The sequence below is a fragment of the Peromyscus leucopus genome, chromosome 1 (genome assembly GCF_004664715.2).
Source record: "Peromyscus leucopus breed LL Stock chromosome 1, UCI_PerLeu_2.1, whole genome shotgun sequence".
Classification (NCBI taxonomy): domain Eukaryota; kingdom Metazoa; phylum Chordata; class Mammalia; order Rodentia; family Cricetidae; genus Peromyscus; species Peromyscus leucopus.
In genome coordinates this window covers 165416796-165438059 of record NC_051063.1, presented here as the reverse complement: position 1 = coordinate 165438059, position 21264 = coordinate 165416796, and the positions used below count along the sequence as shown (strand labels likewise).

Here is a 21264-nt window from a genome sequence, read left to right as displayed (position 1 = left end):
TAGGCTACTTGTTTGTCTTCATTGGTATCTGGGTTTTTTTTTTTTTCTTTCTGAAAACACACAAACTTTTAAAGGTGACATATATCTGCATTAATACAAGTATGGAATGTGCAGTGTGTATAGGTCAGCTAAAGATGATTTTTTTCTGTTTTATGTTTGAGCAGGTAAAAGGTATCTGTCAACTTTATAAGTCTTTTTGGACTGTATAACCAAACCTCTATCCATGCCATATGAAAGGATGGCATGTAATAATAAGTCATGAGAACTCTGTAGCCAACAAGATTTATCATGTCTCATCTAGTATCAGAACTATTCCCATTTCAAGGGATCAGCATATATGTCATATAATCTTTCATTTTTTTTCTTTATGTCTGTAGCCAAGAATTTCAGGAGGTCTTCCCCAGTCAAATCTGATCTTTATTAATTTTGAAAGAATCATAACTTTTGTTTCCTTTGGAAACAAAGGCATAACCTCCCTCCCAATGCAACATATTTTCTGACTTCCATTTTGAAGTTAAGGCATTCTCAAAATATATAGATTGGTTTAATTTAGTAGTTTCTATACTCCAATGTCTCTCAGCAACTATTGTTTTTTGTACATTAGCATTTAAAAAATTCAAAGTCAATAAACACCATACAAGATCCAGACACCCCGTGTATTTTCCATCTTTATGTGGCTATTTGTTTTAATTACTTTACTCTCTCTTTAAAGACTTTATTATTTTTAAACCAATTATTTTTTCTATACCTATTTTCTTTTCTTTCTTCAGCATCTAAGCACATCTTAAAACAGATTGTACCTTTTTAGAAGTTTTCTATGTCTGGACCTGGCTTTACTAAGTACCTGCAGCATTCTCTGACCGTGTGAGACAAACCTTAAACTGTCATGTCAGCCACTGGGTGGCTCAGCTTAACAAAAGCACCAGCAACTAGCTCTAGCCTGCAGGCAGCAGCCAGTAGCCAAACCTCTGTGTGCCACCAAGCACCCACCTGCCCGAGAGACGGCAGGACTAGGAAGCCACATCCAGATCCATTTTCAGAACTTTTCTTAGCTTTATCAAGTCCTGTGTTTGGATATTCAAGCCTCCACATTGGATGCCACATGTAGACGGACTTGCTTTGCCGCCACCAGCCCCAAATAATAACATGGAGACCTATTATTAATTATGGAAGCATTGCCTTAGCTTAGGCTTGTTCCTAACTAGTTCTTCTTTATATACTTTTTTATTTTTAAGACATTTCTATTAATTTTACATACCAACCACAGATCCCTTCCCCTTCCTCCTCCTACCCCTCAGCCTTTTCCCCATCCTACCACCTATTCCCACCTCTTCCAAGGTAAGGCCTCCCATGGTGAGTCAACAGATCATGATACACTCAGTTGAGGCAGATCCAAGCCCCTCCCCTGCACCAAGGCTGTGTTAGGTGTCCCATCATAGGCAGTGGGCTCCAGAAAGCCTGCTTGTGCCCTAGGGATGGAATCCTGATCCCATTGCCAGGGAGCCCCTTAAGCAGATCAAGCTGCATAAATGTCTCATCCATGCAGAAGGCCTAGTCCAGTCCCGTGGAGGCTCCACAGCTATTGGTCCACAGTTCATGAGTTCCCACTAGTTTGGTTTGGTTGTCTCTGTAGATTTCCCCATTATGACCTTGATCCCCTTTGCTCATAGAATCCCTCTTCTCTCTCTCTTCATCTGGATTCCTGGAGCTCAGCCTGGTGCTTGAATGTTGATCTCTGCATCTGCTTCCATCAGTTACTGGAAGAATGATCTATGGTGACAGTTAGGGTATTCACCAATCTGATTACCAGGGTAGGCTAGTTTAGGCACCCTCTCCACTATTGCTAGTAGTCTAAGGTGGGGTCATCCTAGTAGTTTCCTTGGGAACTTCCCTATCCCCATGATGTCTCCCTCTGTCATGGTATCTCTTTCATTGCTTTCCCCCTCCATCCCTGTTCCAACTCAACCATCCTGTTCCCTTATGTTCTCATCCCCTATCCCCTAACCTCCATTGCCCCGATCATCCCAGTTTACTCATGGAGATCTCATCCATTCCCCCTTCCCAGGGCAATCTATGTGTCTCTCTTGGGGTTCTTCTTGTTAGTTAGCCTCTCTGGAGTTGTGGGGTGTAGTCTGGTTATCCTTTGCTTTACATCTAGTATCCACTTATGAGTGGGTACATACCATGTTTGTCCTTCTGAGTCTGGGTTACCTCACTCAGGATGATATTTTCTAGCTCCATCAATTTGCCTGTAAATTTCATGATGTCATTGTTTTTTACTGTCAAGTAATACTCCATTGTGTATATGTACCACATTTTCTTTATCCATTCTTCAGTTGACAGGCATCTAGGTTGTTTCCAGGTTCTGGCTGTTACAAATAATGCTGCTATGAACATGGTTGAGCATGTGTCCTTGTGGTGTGATTGAGCATTCTTTGAGTATATGCCCAAGAGTGGTATTGCTGGGTCCTGAGGTAGATTGATTCCCAATCATCTGAGAAACCGCCATACTGATTTCCAAAGTGACTGTATAACTTAACTAGTTCTTACAACTAAAATTAACCCATATTTTTAATCTTTGTTCTATCACATGGGTCTTTACCTCATCTCTCCATACTGCCCATCCACAACAGAGCCACATACCCAGAAATATTCTCTTGTTTTCTGAGAGGAGAAACCATGTATAGCCTGCTCAGTGTGCCCACAGGAAACTGGCAAGACATGTATGACAAATGCCTGGTCACCCAATAGGTGAGCTGACAGCAGGTTAACATAACAACACACCAGAGTACAACATGGTGAACCAATGCATTTATTGGGGTTTATTGGGGTTAATTACAGAAGAAGTGTCTCAAAGGCAATGCATCCCTGAAAGCCCACTCCCGCATGGGCATTGGTTCACAAAAACTGCAACCGTCACTTACTGTATGCTGGGTAGGTCATTCCACAGGTTGGAGAATGTCTCTTCCAAGCAGCTTGGCTAGTCTGTTTCCTCGGCAGTCCTTACTGCTTATCTCAGCTTAGGGAGAAAGGCACATTGTGTATCTGATCAGGTTCGGGTGTTTCCGAAGACTTATGTGTTCTTTACTTCCCAGGTCTGGATGAGCCTCCCATCAAAACTTCCTAAGTCTTCAGGAGCTTTGCTCCAGGATGGGATGTTGTAATACAGAAGAAATCACGACACAGCACAGCCCCCTGGCCTGTCCCTTTGGGGCATTTGTCTGGCTCTCCCAGCATGGGCAGAACCCCAAGGGCATCAGTAGCGTTTCCTGCATCTGTCTCAGCCCCAGCCCACAGTAAATGCTGACTGAGGGAACGTTCAACACTTCACCCATGACCACTACTATCTTTTATGTTCCTAAATCCCCACACTGAACCTTCATCCGTGTGAATCTGACAGCCTTCGGGGTCTACTGCAGCACCTCTCGGGCTTCTGATTGTTGATACGAGCTGAGGCTTGATGACTTTTGACTGGTGAGGCCCTGTGTGCTGTAGAATGTTGTACAGTGTGAGCTCCACCCAATAAATGGAAGGAGCTCGACCACATCTTCCACAAGGTGTAAGAAATAAAATGTCCTCACACATTGTCCCATCTCCCAAGCCTGGGTAAACCTCAGAGATTCCTGAAGGGACTCTCAAGACAGTCTGAAGATCTTTAAAAAAAACTGTCAACAGCTTGTGAATCAGGAAAAATGTCTGATTCAGACCCCACTATCCGGAGAAGTGCGAGGTGGGAGCAGAGCGTATTCTCTACTCCTCCAAGAATGCCTCTAACATCTCTCTGGCCTCTGGCTCCGAGGTGTCTTTCTATTCCCTGCATATGGTTTTGCCACCTGTGGATTGGGGGTTTGCCTTCTATGAACAAGGACTCTCTCACAGCATCTCCAGCCCCACAGTAAGCCCTTGCTGTGGTCATCCCTCATACGAGCCCAGGACCCAGACACCTCCCGCCATGATGCTGATGGGCCTGTTCCAGGCAAGTGAGTGGGCTTGGGAACAGGGGTTATACGCTCTGAGTCAAGCTAAGCCTCATCTCCCCACATGGCTTCTGACATGGAATCTATAATTCCCCATCAAAATATCAGAAACAGCAACCATTCCATTCTTTGAGTCCCACTGATCATCCTATACCATGCCTCTATTTTGCACTGTGTCTGTCTCTGGCAACTGATTCACGCAAGGATTGATAGGATAAGACTTTGGTGACCATAATCACACTGCCCAGGGCAAATTCCACCTTTTCTCTGTGGATACCAGAGTTTCACAGGAGATAATGGCAGAAGAAAGGGGGTAGAAAAAAGAAGAAGGAAGAGGAGGAGGAGAAGTAGTAGTAGTTTCACATGGAACTACTGAAGCAGACATCTGTGCATGTAGCAGGAAAGTCACAGGCTCTGGGAGGTCATAGGAGCTGTACTGTAAGGCTGGTATGGAACCCTGTCCTGGGACTGGCTAAGGGCAGAACATCAGGGGCTTTCTGCACCTGGTTCCATTCTTGATCCTGCATGTCACCCTCTCACATCCTCATCCACATCCCAGAAGCCCTGGAGTCTGGCTGTGCCAGGAACCTAATATTATCTGTGCTCTGGGTCTGTGAGCAGGGGATGCCTGCTGCCTACTGGAAGTCAGCTGTCCCCACAACTCCAAGATTACAACCAACCTCACCTTTCAAGAAACATTCCTTGGAGTTGGTTCAACCATGGAGAAAATAGTCCAGATAAATGTGTCTCTTTGGTTGCTGGGTCAGGGTTGGGGACCTATGGTGCCTATCTGAGGTATGGCTGGCTGGGGAAAAATGCTAACCTGCTTCTCGAGTCCTGTCTTCTCTTCCTTGGATAAGCATACAGTCCCTAGAACATGGAGGATGTGAGGGTCAGGTACTCAGTTCTGGATCCCTAGTGCCAAGGGGCACAACAGAGGAGTTGAGCCCTGCTCTCATCAAACTAGTGTGATAGAGGGTTGTACAGACAGGCACATCAAGGATACATTATACAGAAGACCACTAAAATGGAAACCACTGAGGTTTCCTAGTACTCAGTGGTGGGGGAAAACATGCAGAAACACATACAAGTGGTGTGTGATCTCCATGCTGGACACTAGAGCTGTGAGAACATGGTCTAGTCTTAGCACCTAATGCTGAGCTTGACATACCCTTGTCTATACATGCTGTTCAAGCACTACAAGTCAAGTCTGATCTAAACGTGAGCCCCACTCTACAGATCACAACAGATAATTCTAAATGTTGAGTTATTCCCTAGAGCCCCACAGCTCACTGGTGGGCTTGGAGGGGGCTAGGCTAGAAGAAAAGTGGGCACACATGTGCACAGGGCAGCTACTCCATTCACAAAGTAGCACGGCACTGACTGGCTTTGGACTAGCCTCTCCTCTGTGGCATCTGCAACAGAAAAAGCTGCATGCCAGGGACTAGACTGCGCTGTGTAGTGCTACACATAGAAGTGAGAGGACTGCACAGGGAAGGAAGGACCTGGTGTCCTAAGAACAGAACACCACGGGGCCTCCTGTGGTCATTTCTGGGGGTACAAGTGTCAGTTGTGGGGGCATTCCTTTAGCAAAACTATCACCCATCCAGACTTCATCTCATTTTTTTGTACCTCTTAATACAAAACAGCCCAAAGGTGAGAGAAGAGTTGGTCCACGTCTCTTGCTCAGAAATTCCAAATGAGGGTATCTACTCCAACCTCAGCCAGGTCAACTCTGTGGATGTCAGTGAAGAGGATCAGCCCAAATATCCTGATGTCTGAGGTTGAGCCTACAACACATAACATCATTTTGGGTTCAGGGAACTGTTGTAGACCACTAGGTTTCCTAGTGGCTCTACCCTTATGTACTGCATAAGAGGTTGACTGGACCATGGGCCTGGGTACCAGGTGTTTGGAAGCGTCTACACTTGGCTGTAACTAGCAAGGGGGAGGTCTTTTGCTCCACCCCTTGGCATTGTTATAAACAGACTTTTGGAATAAAGTTCTGGACCCATTTGGATAAGGATCCAGGCCCACTCGAATCTATCCTGTGTTTTCTCTCTATTTCTCTCCCCTCTATTTCTAACTAAGTCTCTTATCCCTCATTCATTCTTCAAGAGTCCCTGGGGTGAATAATGGTGGGTGCTGGTCCTCTACAGATGATGCCTGAACAGAGACAAAGAAAAAGATAAAAAGGAAAAAATAACCCTAGGACTTGGCGAAAGGATTGTGGGGTGTTGCATGTGTAGGCATGCTGATAAGGAATCGAAAAATGAAGGCAATGGTATTTTATTCTCGGGTGTATAGGCAGGTGGTGAAATACTGCAAGGCTACAGCATTAGCTTTCTCTCCATAGAGCGCTCTCTATACAGCTCGCTCTCTCTCCTAGCTATGAAAAATTAGGAAGGTAGAGTGTAGCAATATAGTGTAGGAAAAATTAATTACTTAAGATAATTACTTATCTTAAGATTAATTACTTAAGATAAGTTAGGCAACTAGACAAAGAAACTAAGTCTTCAATCTTCTAACGTTGGGGGCTATGAACGCAAACTGGGAAAAAATCCATCATCTTTAAACTTAATGGGCAGAAAAAAAAATCTATCTTCTTTAAACTTAATGGGCAGAAAAAAATATATATCATCTTTGAGCATATTGGGTAGAAAAAAGATTCCTATGGAAGCTTTTGGCCTGGTGTCAACTAAAATGCTAGGTCCAAGCAGCAGAGGAAAGAGAATCCCCCTGCAGCCGGTGCAGATGGAAACAAAAATCCTCTGCTCCCCCAGCAGGGCAACATTGTAACCGGGAATTGTTCCCCCTTAGCCGCAGAAACCAAAGTTTAGAGAACAGAAGATTTGGGAAAACTTGATGGTCTTTCTTTCTCTTGGGAAAAACATAAAAAGCTTAAAAGCCTTTCAGAACTTCCTCAGTTTTGCTCTCTGTAAGGAAAAATTGGTTTCACCTGGACGGGAAAATTCCCCTGAGGCAAGGGCCTGATGAGGCAGGGAAGGCAAGCTGCCGCTGCACTATCTGGAAGGAGCCGGGCAGGGACAGGACAGGGAGCTATCCAGGAGAGAAGCTTTCTTTTCCATCAGAGAAAGGACTTTTCGGAAACAAACGCTTTCGGTTTGCCTCACTGACCCAGAGTGAAGCCCTAAGGGTTTTGCCTCAGGCAATAGCTGCCGCCTGAGTGTGCAGACAAATGGATACAAAACTGCTCAGGAACTGGGTCAGAGAAAAGATCTAAGCAGAGCTGTATACCTGTTAAATAGTGACACAGGCATTCTAAAGCAAGCTTAGGAAAGAAAAATCTCCCACTGCAAAAGTGAAACTCTGTAAAGGGAACCAGAAAGTTTGCAAGTGTACCCGAAAGCCTTTCTGGGAAATGTAATATCAATGCAAGTTTGAAACAGTGCCTTATATGGTCTAATAGCTGTGCAAGACATTTTTGCTAAGAGCTTCACGGCAGTTCAATATGGGAATTTCACCTCAGCCTAAGATGAGGCTTTATGGTAGCTTTTCTGCTGTAACAGAAACGTTTGTCTGAATTATGGCACAGGGAAGCTGTTATGAATTTGGGTAAAGGGACAGCCTCTAGTTAGAAACCATTTACCACTGAGAGCACACCTCTGCCAGTTCGGAATGGCTGAGAGAGCTTGGCAAGAAAGGTAACTTCGTGTGGCTTTGTTCCGAGAATGTTACAGCTCCCTAGCAACATGTGTTACAACTCCATAGCAACAGCACTCACCAAATCCCAGTGTTGACAAATCTTCCTTCAAACTTTCAAGAACTTTTAGTATCAAAGATGACTAAACTCTGAACTTTAGAAATGATTTGTGTACTCCTGGTGTTAATAGTTTAACTAAAAAAATCTTTTCTAGGGGGCTGGAGAGATGGCTCAGCGGTTAAGAGCACTGGCTGCTCTTCCAAAGGTCCTGAGTTCAATTCCCAGCAACCACATGGTGGCTCACAACCATCTGTAATGAGATCTGGTGCCCTCTTCTGGCCTGCAGGGATACATGCAGACAGAACACTGTATACATAATAAGTAAATAAACCTTAAAAAAAATATTTTCTAGGTGTTAAGAAATATCTTGTAGATGTTTGCTTTAATGTCAAGTTAGTTCTATTATATGTAAAATGATAATAGTTAAGAAATCTCTCCTAGATATCTTTTCTAAATCTCTTCTAGGTATTAAGAAATCTTTAGGTGTTTGAATAGATCTATAGAATTTCTTAAAGACATGTAGTAATAAATGGCCATGTTAGTTGTAAATGTAAGTTTAAATAAGATAAGAAGTATATTTGCTAAGGTAGTATAAGAAGTATATTTACAAAACTACACAGAGAAACCCTGTCTTGGAAACAAACAAACAAACAAACAAACAAAAAAGAAGTATATTTACCTAGGTAGTCCTATAGAATGTAACTAAGACTTAGGTAAGGTTTATAAAGTAGACCTATAGAATGTAAGTTTAAATAAGAAATGTAAAGGCTTGAATAGGACTTAGTTAAGGTTTGTAGAGTAGTCCTATAGAATATAAGTTTATTATGAAGGTTTGAATGAGACTTGGGTAAGGTTTATAAAGTAATCCTGCAGAATGCCGCTTTAAATAGGTCATAGATTTAGTCAGAAAAATGTAGGTTTAGAATATATAGGCTTTAGGTTTAAAGATATGAAGAATAGATTTTCCCAGCCTGGGAAAACAATATCCATAGCAGACTTGGCAGTTCCGGAAACCACCAATAACAACAAGAAGCAGCTCCAGAGACTGCCAGCTTCAGAAAATAGCAACCATGTGTCCACATCTGAGATCCATGAAGCATCATAGTTTTTCAAGCAGCAGTCGCCAAGAGCCAGTGCAAGAGCCAGCAGCCAGAGGGTCTCGGGAGCTGAGACCCTCAAGGCATCAGCGCCGTGCAGGTGGCAGATGTACGAGGGTCTACAGGCTTTCTACCAAAAGAAAACCACGGTGAAAAATGAACAAGCTAAGCTATGAGACAGGCTAACGGCAAGCAGCAGTTTGGAAAGTCCAGCAGAGACGCCGCGCTGTGGGAAAGGTGAACAGCAAGGTTCTGTAGCCTTTGAGATGCTACACTGTGAGAAAGGCGAATAGCAGAGAGAGCCCAGTGGTTCGCTTTGCCTCGGAAAAGATGAACCGCGAACAATGAGACCTCAGAGACCAGACTACTTCCAGAGGCTGAGAGAAGAATGATGTGGGTGCCTGACAAGCCAGCCTGGGGTTCTGTGGGAACTGCCGAGACTGACTGCCGAGCTCCAGCGCCGAGGTGCAGGATGTTACTTGAATCATGGAGTTGCCCTGAAGCTACATTCGTTGATCCAACAGGACAGCGAACAGAGGATTCCAGGACCCAGGATGCTGAGTATGTTAGAACAGGTAATGGGATCCAAGAAAGCCGCAGTTCGTAGCAACTAGGTTTTCCTCCCAGAGCCAGAGTTGCTGTGGGGAAGCAACGGCTCAGCTCCTAGCAGACACAGGAGTCCAGGAATGGATGCTTATGGGAGGCACAAACAGATTGGACTGTGAAAGTCATAAAAGCCTGATACATCTAGCAACAAAAGTTTTTCAGTTTCTGTTTGCTGACTGCACAGAGATGCTTGTTTGGGCTGGAATTGTTAACTGCAGAAAGTTTTTGGTTTGTGAGAAATGTTTCTTCAGAATTGAAAAAAGTCTGGTACCAGAACTCTTTTTGAACTTTTGGACTTAAGAAATGAAATGGACAGTAACGATTTCATTACAATGGGACAGTTTGAATTTACTTATGCATAGACTCTATCAACAGTGATGACCTATGAACTGCTTATGGAACTGTTTATTTAAAAATGGAACTGTTTAAATAGAGAAGTTTTTAAAAAGGGGGGTGTTAATATTCCTCAGTATATTTAATTTAAAAAATATTTTCGTGTTACTTGAGTGAATTAATGTTGTGTTTTGTATAGTTCTATTAGGAAATTGTTTTTTGAATGTAGGTTTATAGGTTGAAAGTAGGTTTGTAGGAATTAAGGTTGAGTAGGTTTGTAGGTTGAGAGCAGGTTTGTAGGATTAGGAGTTTGCTTCGAGATGTAAGACTGCGAGAATTGTAACTATGTATAGCAATATTTATGTTAGAATTATGTTAACCTGTTAGTCTTTAAGTTTGATGCAGTTGCATCAAGAGTTTTTTTCTTTTAAAATATAAAGAAGAGGGACCTGTTGTGGGCCCCTAGGTTTCCTAGTGGCTGTACCCAGCAGGACTGCATAAGAGGTTGATTGGACCATGGGACTGGGTACCAGGTGTTTGGAAGGGGCTACACTTGACTGTAACTAGCAAGGGGGAGGGCTTTTGCTCCACCCCTTGGCATTGTTATAAACAGACTTTTGGAATAAAGTTCTGACCCATTTGGATAAGGATCCAGGCCAACTCAAGTCTATCCTGTGTTTTCTCTCTATTTCTAACTAAGTCTCTCATCCCTCATTCATTCTTCAAGAGTCCCTGGGGTAAATAATGGTGGGGGCTGGTCCGCCCCAGGGAACTGGTCCAAGAACTGTTCCTGGTATGAGTTGCTTGGTGTCTATTGCATTTTGATCTGTTGTTGAAGGCCTACATTCAGTACATAAGGTACTGTTATAAAACCATGCTCAGTCAGGATGCATCACTTAAGAACTTCCCAGTCGTGGCAATGAAAAGTCTTATCTCAGATGTGTTCTAGATGTTGACTTCTGATGGAAGACCTTCCTACAATCAGTGCACACAAAGGGTTTCTCTTACATGTGAACTCAGCGATGCATAACTGGAGAAACTTTTATAGCCACTGTATTTTGAGGCTTCTCTTCTGTATGAAATCTCCAATGGAAGATATTTCCAAATTGAAAATGCAGTATCAGCTGTAATGAATTGGATGATGCACCATTAGTTGCGATGCATTGCTAAATAACTAACCACAGTTGCTGTGACGGTAACAATTCTCCTCAAACTTGCTATGCGTTGTGGGATCGTTTCCCACAGTAATGGCATTCCTAAGGCTTCTCTCCAATGTGGCTGCTGCCGATGGCAATGCTGACTTCTAGAAGAAGGGCTTTTCTCATTTGTGACAGTCTCTCCCTAGTGTGTTAAGCAATGTCTCTGCAAAGATGACCTGCTACTGAAAGCCCTCCTACATGAGGGACACACACACGGTTTCTCACCTGTGTGAACTTGCTGGTGATCTTAGAGTTGGCTCTTAGAAGTCAAGGCTTTCCCACAGTTACTACATTTGTAAGGCTTCTCACCAGTGTGAATTCTCTGATGCATTCTGAGTACTGACTTCTGATTAAAGGCTTTCCCACACTCATTACATATGTGGTGTTTTTCTCCAGTGTGAATTTTCTGCTGTAGATTGAGAGATAATTTCCAGAAGATGGTTTTCCCATGTTCAAAACACACGTAAGGTCTCTCCCCTGTGTGAATGCAATGTTGCACCTTCAGATGGGATGTTTTACTAAACAATTTTCCACAGTCCTGACAGTTATAAGGTTTCTCTCCAATGTGAGTCTAACGATGGGATGTCAACTCTGATTTCTGGAGAAATTATTTCCCACATTTTTGACATACGAGGTCTATCCTTAGTATGAGTCATCTTATGTGTATGGAAACCTGACCTGTTGCTAAAGGCCTTCCTACATTCTGTGCACACATAGGGTTTCCCTCCTGTGTGAATTCTTTCATGCACTTAGAGCTGGGCCTTAGCAGAGTAAGCTTTCCCACAGTCACTCCATTTGCAGGGTTTCTCTCCTGTGCGAATTCGCTGGTGTGTGCTGAGGACTGACTTCTGATTGAAGGCCTTCCCACATGCAGAACACACATAAGGTCTCTCACCAGTATGAATTCAATTATGTATCTTCAAGTGGGTTCTGTTACCAAATGACTTCCCACAGTCACAACATTCATAAGGTTTCTCCCCAGTGTGAATTCGATGATGGACCTGCAGGTGGAATTTGCGATGAAATAATCTCCCACAGTCTGGACATGAATGAGGCTTCTCCCCATTGTGAACTGGATTATGCAAGTGAAACATCTCCCACAGTCAGGACATTTGTGAAGCTTCTTCTCTCATGTGAGTTCCTTGATGGGATGTCAACTCATATCTCCTGAGGAAGGCTACCCCATATGTGTGACAGATAGCAGGTCTCTCCTTAGTGTGTGTTATCTGGTGTTTATGAAAAGCTGACCTGCCACTGAAGACCTTTCCACATTCAGTGCACTCAGTGGTTTCTCCGGAGACTGACTTCCATGTTGCTTAAGTGGTTGTTCATGACTAATTTTTCCAAACTGATTACCTTTGTATGCATTCTCCTTTTGAGCAAGCTTACATTTAGCATTACAAGAACCTTGTGTGAAGAGTGGAGCAGATGCAACAGTGTCATTAAGCTGTTTGGTGATGCTGTTTTGATTCTGACCATTTGCTTCTAGTTCAGGGTCAAAACCTTTTGCAAATGAACAAATGTTCTTGTGTAGGAACACAACAGCTCACCAAAGCAATGGTTTCCCAGGCTCTTTACATTCACATAGGCTGTCTGTGCTCAGTATTTTCTTATTGAAGAAGGCATCAGGACTCAAAGGTGGGATCTGATTTTGCTGATCTCTCTTTGTAGGGCCAATATCCTACCACAGCTCTTGTAAAACCCAACACTGTGAACCACCTCTTGTGACTTCCCTTGCTGTATCATTTTGAACTGAAACTTTCTCAGAAACTTCCTGTGATGGAGTGTCAGGCCCAGATTCCCCTTCTAGGAAGAGAAAGAAATGAAGAGGTAGGCACAATAACAGGATGGAGAAGGAATCACATAGAATGAATACAGAGAAATCTGAATCAGATACCAATGCTGCTGCTGCTGCTGCTGCTGAGAACAATGAGCAGAACATCCCACAACTTGTGCCGTATGTCAGACACTCATCTTTATAGCACCCAGCAAGTGTTAGGCAACTATGCTATGGACATAACAACTATGGCAACTATACCCACTCTTACTTTTTAAGAGGTTAAAAAACTGAAGAATAGACTGCTTCGGGGAGTGGCCAAAATCACCTTGCTCCTCTGCAAGGAAGATCAGGTTTGGAGAAACACAACCAAGTCAACTTTATAGAGAGGACACGGATTCTTAGATGTAGTAGGGAAAGTAAGGCAGGAAAAAAGACAAGTACAGGGTACTCTTAGAACAGAACCAAGGGTGAAGAAGGGGGTCACAGCAGAGGATTTCATTAGCTGTGGAGAAATGCAAATTAATATCCTTTATCCATTTCTCGTGCTTATGATTTTTGTCCTGTGTTGTTGAGAATTGATCCCATGGTCTTACTCATGCTACAGCCACTCTACCCTTAGGAGTAGATCCAGACCCTTAAAGTTTCATTATTTTATTTGTTTGTATTTTTAGATAAGGTCTCATGTAGTGTAGGTTAGTTTTAAATTAAATGTGTGCTGAGGGTAACCTTGAACTTCTGGTCCTCCTGCCTCCACCTCCAAAGTATTGCCATTACAGAAGTAACTGAATGCTCAGCTACACCTTCACTCTTAAACAGAAACTTCACACATATATTGGCTTTGCTTATGCTCTTGATCTTACATTATGTATCCCCAGACATTTGCTTAGAGTGTCTCTAACTTTTTATGTCTAATGTAACCTATCAGTACCATGCTGAAAAGCTTTTCTGTAACTCTCAAATATATCTTACTCATGTGGACATGGGAATATCCAATTTACTCTAAACAGTTTCCTCATATTCCCTACCCACAATTAAATTTGCTTTGTCTGCTCCTCTGTTCCAGTTCAAAACTGCTTCATGGAGCAGCACCCACAACCGAGTGTTGAAAACTAACTTCCAGTGTCACCTAACATCTGGGGTAAGATCACTGTGTCTAAATTTCAAAAGCAATTGCTCTCCAGACCTTCATGTTGGCTTGTATTTCAGGCAGCCCTTCATTAAACAGAACAACGATACCAAGGTTAATGTTCTCCCCATTTCATGCTACCATTAGTTGGATTAGAATTTCTTCCTTTGAGTTTCTATAAACATATTGAAAATCTCCTTCTAAAGTAGGTAAAAATATTATTTTTGGAAATTCATTAATTTCTTTCTTCCTTCCTTCCTTCCTTCCTTCCTTCCTTCCTTCCTTCCTTCCCATCCATCCATCTCTCATCTACCACCCATCCACCCATCCATCCACCCATCCATCCACCCATCCATTCATCCATCCATCCACCCATCCACCCACCCATCCACCCATCCATTCATCCATCCACCCATCCACCCATCCATCCACCCACCCACCCATCCACCCATCCATCCATCCATCCATCCATCCATCCATCCATCCATCCGTCTGTCCATCCATTCACCCATCCATCCATCTATTCATCCATCCATCCATCCATCCATCTTCCCAAAAATAGTGTCCTCAGGCTTAACATCAATGTGACAAAAGTTGAAGTTCAGTGAGATTCTGTCTCAGAAAGTAAGGGGGAAGGATAGTAAGATGGCTCAACAGCCTGACAACCTGAATTTGATCCCCAGGACCCAAATGGTGAAAGGAGAGAACCAACTTTTGTAAGCTGTCTCTGAATTCCACACATGAACCTTTGGCATTCTTGTACACAAACACACACACACACACACACACACACACACACACACACACACACACACTAAAGAAGGAGGTTGTCTTGTGGAAATGGTTCTCCAAGCAACTAAATATAGTAGCAGATACAGTATCAGCACCAGGACTGCAGAAATGAACACAGGAATCATCACAATACAATTTTGATGTTCAGTGTGATTGGGTCCTTTGAAGCAATTCCCACAGGAAGGCATGGCCATAGGGACATCCGGGAAAATGTAAGATCCAGTAGAGAAAAGAGCATCAGTGAATGTAAGAAAAAATGAACAAGACAAAACTTCATGGCCACAAAATGATAAAATAATGCAAAAAGTATGCACAAATGGGGAACTGAGTCAGTTGACATAAAATGAGGTGCTCTCTTAGAAAAATAAAATTAGAAAAACAAGGCCAATTTATATATCACATGGGTGATATGAAAACCAATGTGCCTGCTGTCCAAGGTGACTGACAAGATGTGCAAACACGAGTCCTTCTGTGTTTGTGCCTGAGGCTCTTCATGGATCACAAGGAGGATGAGGTTGAGTTAATCAACTCAGGCACCCTGATCTCCACAAAGAAGATGGTTGGTCTTTTTTCTTTCTTTCTTTCTTTTTTTTAACAGGGTTTCTCTGTGCCTGTCCTGGATCTTGCTCTGTAGAACAGGCTGGACTTGAACTCACAGAGATCCACCTGGCTCTGCCTCCCGAGTGCTGAGATTAAAGATGTGCACCACTGCTGCCTGGCTGCTGACTAGTTCTTAATGTCCACTTCTGACTGAGTTTTACAGTGGCCCCACATCTGTATTTATGGAGTACCTAGGAGTCTGGGGGTTTAGCTACATCTGGCATAGGACATCTGAGGGAAAAAAATCTACGTACACTATGTTCTTATGTCTATTAACTTTACTCCTCTAAGACAAATTCTATCAGTACAGCTACAGCTCCGTCAGGCATTCAGGGCAGGAATAACTCTAGGTACACCAAGCTCAATATCTGACTACCATATTTCTCTGGGATGAAATCCTGTTTCCATAGCTTCAGTTCTGTCCAGCTCCGTAGCTCACAGTCCTGCTAACGACTAAACTCTTACGCTACCAGCCTCATCTTCGTCCTCTGTATCCTCTTTCTCCATCTCTGCTACTCTCTACTCCTGGCACTCAGAAAACTCTACCCGAGATCTGCTTACCTTCTACAGAACCTCTGTCTTCCTCTCTTTTCTCTCGCTATGCCGTTCTGTCTGTTTCTACAGAAAATGCCTGCCCTTTCTTTCCCTGGGTAGGAGGTTCTCTGCCTCCTCATGAATGTTATTCTACCTCTCACCTTGATATGTAAAAACCTTTTTTTTTTTTTTTTTTTTTTTTGTTCTCAGTCAGTTGTACTGGAGAGCCGCTAGGCCTCAGGTCAGGGGGATGGTCTGAGCTTCATTTGCACAAGAAGCAAAGCTATGCATCTCCCTCCAGCTTGCCTTTGCTTACCTGACCTTATCCAGGTACTGGCTCCAGCAGAGAAGTTACCTAGAAGTTCAGCAGGTCTGAAAATATTTGTCCATGCAAGAATTTCATAGTAGAAGACAGCTGAAATATTAAAGGCAGGATAGCACCAAATATTCATAATAAATGGCTTGCCTCTTGACAGACCCTTGGCTGGTCAAGGTATAGCTTGGTCAAGGTATTAACACAGCTGAATCTCTATGATATATTCTTTTGGCCCAGAAGATGTAGTTATAATATAATGCATCTAGTACCGATCGTAGATTTTGGAAGTAGGAAACAACCTACATGCCCACTGGGCAAGAAAGTAGGCTGATAATGGCCCCAGAACACTAATCCACCTCTACCTGGGTGATGGCCACTCACTTTGACACCCCTGGTTTGCGAATTCAGCCTTTCCCATCTGTGCTTCCTTTCCTTTCTTAATCTTCTTCAGGATTAAGAAAGGAAAGGAAGACCTCTACACTGGGAATGGCATACCCTATGAATTGGAAGGATGTCAGACTTTTAAAAATTATTTCTTTACCAGTAGCTTCTTGGGTTCTAGCTCATCCAATGAAGTCAACATTTCCCACTGAACCTAGTGTAACATTTAGGTACCCAAAAAGAATTACACTTCAGGACTACCTAGGCAAAAATCATTAAATACTTCTGATGTCCCACCATGTTTGGCAAAGGGAAGGAAGGAAATCCTCAATGGAGCTCATCCTGGACCCCTAGGCCAGCTGTGCTCACCCACTGCCAAGAGGTGGCTGTAGATCTCGAGCATCACGTCCTGGTACAGGCGTCTCTGGGCAGAGTTCAGCTGCTGCCACTCCTCCTGGCTGAAGTCCACGGTCACATCCTCAAATGACACCAATCTCTGTAACATGAACAATGGGTAAATCATTGAGGATTAGGGCATGGCATGCAGGGCTGGGCTGGTAGTGACTATTCGCCAGGATGCATCATTAGGCTTCTTATAAACACCCATTTCATATTCTATTCTAGGGATGAAGGAAGCTTACTTTAAAAAAACAAAAGTCTTGCTATTATATATTCAAGTTGTTTCCCTTTTGAGGGATGCCAGACACAATTCCCTCTAAACTTTAACACAGTACAAACAGCATGACATTTGTTAAGTAGCATTACATAGGCTGTATCTGTGCCTAGTCATTGGGATCCAGTGTTACATGAGCTTCTTTTCTCAAGAAACTCAGACACTTGCAAAAACAGGATCTGCATGGGCTGGAGAGACGGCTCAACGAATGTTTAATTGTTGGGTAGCTGTTATTTTTCTGGACTGAAATCCAGCTGGGGAGTGAGGGTGAGGCGAGGAGAATCTTCAGCAATGTGGCTCTCCGACAGCTGCACAGGAAACCGTGGGGTCTTTTTAGCCGTCATGCCTCTTCCCCGTGCTGAGAAGGGACTTTTCAGTGAAACAGCTGCCCAAGTTGCCACAATAACTATCTGGTCCACCAAGCTGTACTTGAAATTTCCCTTGGTCTGTAGTTGCCTTCTGCAGGTGGGCTGTAGAAAAACGGACTCCACAGGAAGTCATTGGGCACATGGACAAATCTAAATGAAGAACCCAAGAGGTAGCACAATCAGCATGTCACGATAAGATGGGGGGAGGATCTGACTCCTGTGGTCCACTCAACCACTTCAGAAACTGGGAGCCCAGGACCTGCTGCCTCCAGTGTCTGTCTCTAGCTCTGGGGACCTGGGAACCTAGGAAAGGTCCTGCTTACCTCACATGACCCATCCCACTCCTGTACTCCCAGTCTCTGGGGTTCTTGGGATAAGTTCACATCAGCAGACATGCCTTCACTGGTTTCCACTCTTTGTGTCTCTTCCTAGAAGACCTGATTTCCACAAGAGCTGGAAGCTGGGTGGGCAATTACAGGTTCTAAGCAGAGCTGCTGGGCAGAGGCCAGCTGTGACATCACCCGAGTACTGCAGTCTGGATGCTGTGGCATGACCATAGATTTGCAGAGACACTGGAAAGTCCTGGGAAGTCAATGACCACGTGACCACTGATCTAACATCGAACTCTCAGGATCCAAGGGAAGGTCGCTATGCAGACCTGGCAAAGCAGACTCAGGAGAGTCCTGCTCCTGTCATCAGAGTCTAACTTGGTTATTACCAAAGTGAGGATGCAGGTGATGTTCACTAGCACTGGATGGGAGTCTGATGAAGGATAAGGCTCAAGACCAGGCACCTGCCTGGCACATGGCAAATATGCATCCAAACCAGCAAGTTGCCAACTTCATTTCTATTTAAATTTTACATGACCATCTCAGTCATATATAATAATGAGGCCGGATGCTATTCCTTAATTTGCCCGATGGTCACTGAGTAGAAGAGCAGGCAGGGATCAGTATCACATGACACACTGTTCCCACTGTCTCATGTGGTCAGCACTTAGAAAGAGCCTTTTGTTGTTCCTCTTGACTTAGAAGCTCAGGGGGCAATAGACATTTCTGGTTCCTATTTCATTTCCAGACTAATTCTGTGTCCATCCATGACATGCCACACAGGCTATTCTTTTCTGACACATCACCTAAAATCACAGACCCAGTCTCTTATGTGGTTTGGGAAACATGTATTTGTGCACCAGGGCCTCTATTCACAGGCCACTTCATGCCTGCTCATAAGGAGTGGCCTCTACTACACCAGAATGCAGACATTGATACCAATAATGTTCATTATCCTCTGATCACCACAAAACTGTAGTTTCACCTTCCAGTCATTGAGATGTCTTAGGCTCCTGAAAATGTCACTACCTGGAAAGTCAACAGACATTTCCCAAAGAATCTAATTTACTGGTTTCCTGAGACACAACCCCAAACATAGCTCAAATAACATGTCCCAATATGGAAGCAGCATCATTCTGGTCACCTGTCCATCACAGACACCATGTCCACGGGGTCGGAAGACAGCACTGGCCCACATCCATGCACATGTCCTAAGAATACAAGCAGGGACTAAAGTCTTGTTTTTACTCATCTTTTGAGCTCCAGGCCTTACAGGAAATAGCCTTCTGGGATTGGAAAGCCCTGGCACCTGCACAAAGCACCACGCCCAGCATCCTGGCTGGAGTCCAGAGGCAAATGTACATGTGCTTATGCCCTGGCTCTTGTTCTATCCTTCTGTAAGTTTTACCTCTGGAATGGAAAAAAAAAAAGCATAAACAAAAACACTGAAAATGGTTATCTTTTCAGTTCTGGCCCAAACTGTGAATAAATTAGTTTTCCCATTTTTATCTTTATGCTATTTTTCTCTTCCCGTGGCCAGTGTTTGTCCCAGAGCCAGGATTCACGGCCGAGTCTCCAATCACACTCTCAGGCTAGAAAGCACTGCAGTTGCTCCACCGCATCCCTCAGCAACCCTGCTCTCCCGACTCCCACAGGACTCCCACCCCAGCTCAACCACAGAATCCCCCTGCAGCCGCCTCAGCCGTCACTCAGCACAAACCAGTGCTCAGCAGGACAGCGTCCTCACTGCGCTGCCACTGCTCACTGGACACTGCGACTCAGAGAGCTGCACACTGCCGCCCCCCCCCCACCACCACCCCCGCCCGACTTCCGCCCAAGGATGCTAGGGAATCCCCGATGTAACATTCCAAATTCCCTCCATGTCCAGAGACACCAATGCAGAACCTCCTAGGGAACTAAATGGAAATGGTCCTCCCTGCCACTTCCGGTTTCCGTTCCAGTTGCATCTGGATCTCTCCCCTGAGAAGTGAATGAGGTTTATGCCTACTAACTTTATTTATTTATTTATTTAGTCTTTAGGGACACTATTACTTGGAAAATTACAACACTAGTACAAGTCAAGTCTTACACATTTAACATTTGCTTATTGAAAGCAATTCATAATATCAAAATTAATCATGTTTTACTTTTATCCTCACAAGAACACAAAAATGATGAAGAGGAACTTAAAACAGAAAAATTTAAAAAGGTAATACAACTTTTCTTAGTAGTCCTTGGGTAGTTACGACAGAAGACTTTCCATCTTTTTGTTTCTTTGAATGGAGACCTTGATCCAAAGTCTTGGTTCTAGTATCTGCTTCTGCCTCCTCCTCTATCAGATCGGCTTCCTCCACGGCCACCTCCTCCTGGTGCTCCTCGGCTTGAACTGCTGTAGGAATCATGTGGAGGAGGGTACCAATGCCTACTAACTTAGTTGTGATGTGCCAGTACTTATGAGTACTGTTACCTCAGTACTTATGAGTTCCTGTTTCCTGTTACCTCGGGTAGTGTCATGGCAGCACCCATAGGATCATGATACTGGAGGATAGAATTAAGGATTTGTCACTCAGTTCAACTGAGGGAGGGGTGGGTAAAATGAAAGGAAAAGTCTGAGGCTGTACCACACTGACAGGCCATTTCTTAATACTGTGTACATTAACCTATTTCTAACTTAACTGACATGGCATATTTTCAGTATAATTTATCTGCTTTGGTTTTCAGAGGCAATCATCTGTCCCTAGTTTCCCCTTTCTATAATTACAGACATCTGGCTCCACACTGAACATATTCTGAAAAATACCCTCTGTGTGTATTTTTTTCCTTTTAAAAGTTATTTAGGTATATGTATGTATGTCTGAGTGTATGCCATGGATGTGCAAGATGTCTAAGAAGACTAGAAGGGGAGTTCGATTCCTTGGGACTGGAGTTACAGGTATCTGTGAGCTATCTGGTGTGATGTTTGCTGCAGACAGCACAGCTCAGTCCATGAAACAGGACTGGGAGCTGGCAATGTGAATTTTCAGCAGGAGAGGCTATAGAGTGTTGTCAACAGCCTTGTATGAGAAAGAAACATCCTGCATCTAAGAGCACCCTTGACACACTGACAGAGGAAAATAGTCTGTACAACAGACACGTCCACCTCAAGGTTCAGGGAATGTGCTGTTTCTTAAAATGTTCAGGCCTTTTAAGTTTCTGTATATTTTTCTATCCATACTTCCTTGTTTTTGTTTCCCCTGGTAATCTATTAAATAAAACATTCTGTTAGCTGTAAACATACTGTAATCATTGTATAGTATCTTTACATGTAATTGCCTCTAGTAAAACAACACTGGATATACTCTGGATCCTTAGAGCTTCTCAGATGCTCTTTGGGTATCTAGCCTTCCATGGGGAAAATCTATATTGCAGACCCTGAATCTTTGTTTTATG

At 43.6% G+C, this 21264-nt stretch overlaps 1 protein-coding gene and 1 pseudogene across 4 annotated transcripts in view; both read right to left on the bottom strand.

Moving 5' to 3' along the window:
• Nucleotides 1-2575: 2575 nt before the first annotated feature.
• The window catches only part of LOC114683951 (zinc finger protein 175-like), a 36619-nt gene continuing 17930 nt past the window's right edge, over nt 2576-21264 (bottom strand). The window contains exons 6-9 of one of the 4 annotated variants that reach the window (XR_005090161.1): nt 16835-16961; nt 16085-16183; nt 5610-5767; nt 2579-3019 (exon numbers count right to left, since the gene is read on the bottom strand). Coding sequence is in view for 1 of the 4 variants with exons in the window: in XM_037200059.1 (XP_037055954.1) it covers nt 16945-16961 (17 nt within the window). In the remaining 3 variants the exon portion in view is untranslated. Of the gene's footprint in view, nt 5768-15934; nt 16184-16243; nt 16962-21264 lie in introns of those variants that run through there. The other 3 variants (XR_005090160.1, XR_005090162.1, XM_037200059.1) reach the window with 3 other exon arrangements.
• On the bottom strand, nt 10414-11838 carry LOC119086808 (annotated as a pseudogene).